The sequence below is a fragment of the Gavialis gangeticus genome, unplaced genomic scaffold, assembly GCF_001723915.1.
Source record: "Gavialis gangeticus isolate Ggan-Ray unplaced genomic scaffold, GavGan_comp1, whole genome shotgun sequence".
Taxonomy (NCBI): domain Eukaryota; kingdom Metazoa; phylum Chordata; order Crocodylia; family Gavialidae; genus Gavialis; species Gavialis gangeticus.
This window is the reverse complement of record NW_017729009.1, coordinates 6,221,385-6,226,505: the sequence shown is the minus strand read 5'-3', so window position 1 is coordinate 6,226,505 and position 5,121 is coordinate 6,221,385. Positions and strand designations below refer to the sequence as shown.

The following is a 5,121-nucleotide window of genomic DNA, read 5'->3' as shown; positions in this document are numbered from 1 at the left end:
AGCCTTTTTATTAAAAAAAAAAAAAAAAAAAAAAAGTATCAAACTGAGTAATTGAGTAGCAGAGAACATTAGTCAGCTGAGTGGTATTCTCTACCTGGCTCAGTTATCTGATTAGATACAGTTGTTTTTGCCTCTGCCTGGCTCAGCTAGAGTTACCTAGTTTGGTTACTTATCAAATAGGTATCTTATATTCACATTTTTAATTATATTGGTTTGGTTCAGCTCTTGCAGGTATTGCTGAGGGTCACATTCCATTTCTTCATGCAACAAATCCATTAGGATTTGTCCTTAAGTCCTAAGATGTCCTAGTTCTCCTAATTATTACACTCTACTTAGTAAAACAATTCTTAAAATACTATTGAAAGTTAAGAACTCACTGATAGTTTTGCAGTCCTGGGAAAAGAATATTTTGTTTCTAAAATTATAAAATATACTCCATATCATCTAGGGAGCTTCTGCCCTGTAATGAAGCAAATTACCACATCAAGTCAATTTAAGAACGCATGATTTTTATGGAAGGTTAAAACATAATGTAATTACAGTCGATAAGTATGTACACAGGGAGAGGGTGACTAATACTAACAAGTACTTTCCTCAGATATGAAAAACACTTTCAAAAGCACTGAAATGGCTTTGAAAACCATCTCTACCCAAGAGCACTGACATGACTAAAGAGCTTATTTTCATTTTCAAAAACAACTTAAGTACTATGTCTTACGGTGCCTGTTCACATGCGGGGAGGCTGCTCCAATACGCTATAACTACAGTGTGTTGGAGCAGACGATGAATAGAGTCTGCCTGTGCTGGAGCGTGGTAATCAGAGTCTTGTGTATCAGCCTCCCCATGCTGAAAAATGGTGGTGGGAGTGCTGTAACTACAGCTTGTTTGAGCTATATTTAAAGTGCCCCCACTGTCATTTTGAAGTGCAGAGACACTGATACATGAGATATGCTGCTGGTGCTTTAATTAGAGTGGCTCTTGGAGCCGCTCTAATTAAGGTGCCCCTCCACCCACAGAGCACATATAAAAACACGCTAAATCTTAAAGATTGAGTTCTGTGTTATACTCAGCCATCCCCAGCCTTGGTGACATGAGGAGTGGAAAACCCTAAATCCAGTTCTGTCATAGTTTTGTTGAGTTTAATGCCAGAAGAGTTTGTTAGAGCATCTAGACTGACTTCTTGACTGTCACAGGCAGTTAGATGTCACCAGGGTATCTGTATTAAGCCTGCTGCATTTTACTCCTTAGAAGCTGAATCATGGAGAACAGAAGAGACCAAAGTGCCATCAGTGCCCAAGCCTTATAATGATAGGGAACAGACTAGGTGAGATATGTTTTAGCCTACCAACCATGTGTGATGCTGCAGAAGTTTAGTAAAAGCCTCAGACTGCTGATCTGATCTGGAGCAAAATTCCTTGGTCCAACCCACATGGCAGTACAGACCCAGTACTGAAATAAACGATCCTGTTTACATCCTAATATGTGCTTTTAAAAAATTAATTTAGAATTGTTGTGCTCGTTTCAACCATCCATTTAGATTTTGATCATTTTGAAATTTCATACCAAAGGGTGTCCTTGATTATACATTTAAAAGCATAAATTATAAGGTCTGTAGAGCAAATAGACTAAAGTAGTAGCATTTCTTCATCTTCCTTTCATCCTACAATATATCATTCTATCATACAGCAAATGCTTTTATCTCACTTTTAAAAACAGGAACTCTGCCCTCAGTGACTTAAGCCCTCTCTCATTGCCCATCAGACAAATGGGCTTTTCAGAATGTTCAAGGTAAACAAATTATAATGAGTCTTATTGTGAATGCCCTCCATTCATGCTTTGCTTCACAGTATAGCATAGACTCTTAGAAAAATTGAGGGGAAATGAGAAGAGACAACTATCTTGTTAATGAGCTCAGTTCAGACCTCTCAGTATATGGCTGCAGACATTTCTACAGCCTTTATTGAGACATTAGCTACTTTAAATATATACTTACATGGTTACTTGGCTTATATGTATATAAGCCAAAGAGAAGGTTATTTTCCAGGATATTCAAGGGTCTACTTTATTTTATAGGGCTAAGCCAGTGATTCCACTGGTATAACCGTCCTTATTTGTATATTTCTTCCCCTGTTCTTAAATGTCTTTTAAATGCAAACACTATCAGTAAATTTATTTTCGATTTCTTTCATCCCTACAAAACTGTATTAACAGTAAAATTATAGCAGCAACTTTACCAGCAATAGATAGCTGATTATAATCAAGAATGGTGATCTTTGGATTATTTTGCATCTGTTATTTAAAAAAATGATTCTAATCTGTACTTTTGAATTTGAATATTGAGACTAAGGGGGGAATCTGTTATGTGTGTGCTAAAGTTTTTATTTTGGAGTTGTTTTATTTTGGAGTTTACGTGCAAAGAATAATTCTAAAAGAACAGTTAGTTCTAGTTACCCTACATGTTTGTCTGCCTAAAATTCAGTAACTTAGCAAACACTTGTTATTTATGAGTACTAGTTTTCTGTAAAGTATCTTTCTTAACTAAAAAACACCTTTTTAATATCTTTCAGATCGCAGCAAAGCCGAGATGGATCTAAAAGAGTTGAGTGAATCAGTTCAGCAGCAGTCCACACCTGTGCCACTAATTTCACCAAAGCGACAGATTCGCAGCAGGTTTCAGCTTAATCTTGACAAGACAATAGAGAGTTGCAAAGCACAGCTAGGTATGCACATGTCCAGAATGCATTAAGCAGTGGAAACATGAAACCCAAACTTAAAAGAAACGGAATTTAATATTTTTTTTCTTACACTTTTGAGGAAAAAAAATTTCAAGTTGTGAAAATTTAAACATGTTAAAACTTAAGAATAGGTGATGTTCTCTGAACATTTAGGGACTTTGTTCCAGCTTAGTGCATGCATGGTCTAACACACAGTAGAACCTACAGTTAGGAATCACTGTGTGAAGAACTGTCATGTTTTACTTCTGCTATTTTTACTTGTCAAAGTGGATAAATATTATGGTTTTATTGTTTGCTCATAATAGGACTGTCCAACTAGTGGCCCCCGGGCCACACTTGGGCCACAAGGGGTTAACTGGCTCCTGCCTGGTTGTCATTGTCCCCATTATAGGTGAGGCTTGTGCTGCTCTTCTGGCAGAGGCAGGAAGGGGATTGCCCATGCAGGGGGGGTAGAAGGGAAGGTCCTCATGTTGCTTGTGTGGCAGGGGGTTGCAGGTGGTAGGGATTTCGAGGACGTGCGAACCCTGGCTGCTCTGAAGTTGGACAGCCCTAGCTTATAACATGAAACTATAGCTAGCTTTGTAACAGCTATCCAGTATTAACAAATCCCTGTATGCAAGATAGGGAGTGTATTATAGCTCTGTATATCTTTACAAATACTGAAAGCAAATGACAGCCTGTCCCTGAAAAACCTAAGTCTGCAATCAGTTTGGCAGACACAGAGGTAAATAAGAAGTGATGGTTTGTCATGCGATTGGGCCTTTCAGGTGCTCTGCAGCCATGCCCTTACAGAAGTACATGGCTGAAGAGCACTTTAAAAGTGCCCAGTCAAATGACAATCTGAATCATCAGTACATGATATATGCAATATATGCACCATGATTACATGAGGGTTCAGGTGAAGGTGCTCCAAAGCAAAGTGCGTTCATTAACTTGTGTCAGTGCATGCTGGGAGCCCTGTTCAGAATGGGAGGAGGAGAAGGGAGGGGAGGGAGCGCTGTCTGGGGTTTGTTTGCCCAGCCTGTGCTGGATGGTGGGTCAGGTGGATTGGAGCCCCCGAGGGCAAACCCTAGACTGAGCTCCCTTTGCCTGCCTCCCATTCTGAAGACAGCGTAGGGGTGGCAGGAGCAGAGCTAGGGGACAAGCAGCTGCAGACAAACTTGAACTTCATCCCCCAGCCCCCCAGACCCAACAGCAAACATACGTTGGGTCTGGGGGCTCACTGTAATTTATACAGCAGTGAGCGTATATCTGTCAGCACTCATAGATTCTAATACACGGTTATTTATTTGACAAAAATTGTACATGTGCACATTTGCCAAACTGGGCCCTGGATTAGACAAATCTAGAACAAGAAGATATGGGAAGAAGGGATTGCCAAGGATTAAATACAGTAAAATGTGAATTAGATCATATAGAAAGCGACACTCATGAATTTTGGTATTCTTAAATAGTGAGATGTAAGGCTTCAGGGAAAGGAGTAAGTAGCTTATTAATGTTAAGTCAGTGTAACAGTACAAATTTACTTGTACTTCAGTGTATGGAATCATGCAAAAACCTTGTTTTTTCTGTGATGTCACAGAGTCTCTATGCAGTCAATATGGATTATGGTTCTTTTTCCTATTAGGAATAAATGAAATCTCTGAGGATGTTTACACTGCAGTGGAACACAGTGACTCTGAGGATTCTGAAAAATCAGACACCAGTGACAGCGAGTATATCACTGATGAAGATCAGAAATCAAAGAATGATCAAGAAGATGGAGAGGATAAGGAAAGTGGAAGAAGCGACAAAGAGTCACTGACCATGAAAAAAAAACCTAAAACACCAGCTCAGGTTGAAGACAAAGAAGAGCTGAAAAGCACAAGTCCATCAGCAGAGAAACCAGATGTTCCAGTTAAAGAAAAGGCAAATACAGACTCTGAAAAAGAGTTTTCTGAAAAGGGAAAAAGTTTGCAGCATCCTGCAAAGGAAAAACTGAAAGGTAAAGATGAAACAGACTCTCCAACAGTGCATCTGGGTCTAGACTCTGATTCAGAGAGTGAACTTGTCATCGATCTAGGAGAGGATCATTGTGGGCGTGACGGAAGGAAAAATAAGAAAGAACCTAAGGAACCACCCCCTAAACAAGATGGTAAGTTGAATTGATTTTTGTTCTTCTTTTTCTTTTTCTTTTTTTAAATATGTGGTAGTTATCAGAGTGATTCTTGAGCAGGATGCAATGCCACCTGCAGGTGCCTTGAGATCCTTTCAAGGGTGGCGACGGATGCCATGCAGTGTTAGCACTGTTTAGTTGTACAAATATGATTCACAAGATAACCTTGGAGATTTCAGTCCGTAGTGTCAAAAACATTCTCATCTGTTGTGGTCTTTCTGAGCTCTTTTC

The 5,121-nt window shown here is 39.4% G+C and overlaps 1 protein-coding gene across 15 annotated transcripts in view; it reads left to right on the top strand.

Annotated features, from left to right (window-relative positions):
• ZMYND8 (zinc finger MYND-type containing 8) overlaps positions 1–5,121 on the top strand; it is a 114,494-nt gene that overhangs the window by 86,104 nt on the left and 23,269 nt on the right. For all 15 annotated transcript variants that reach the window (XM_019509875.1, XM_019509873.1, XM_019509861.1 and 12 more), the window contains 2 exons: positions 2,568–2,720; positions 4,363–4,869. In XM_019509875.1, the coding sequence (XP_019365420.1) occupies positions 2,568–2,720; positions 4,363–4,869 (660 nt within the window). The remainder of the gene's footprint in view (positions 1–2,567; positions 2,721–4,362; positions 4,870–5,121) is intronic.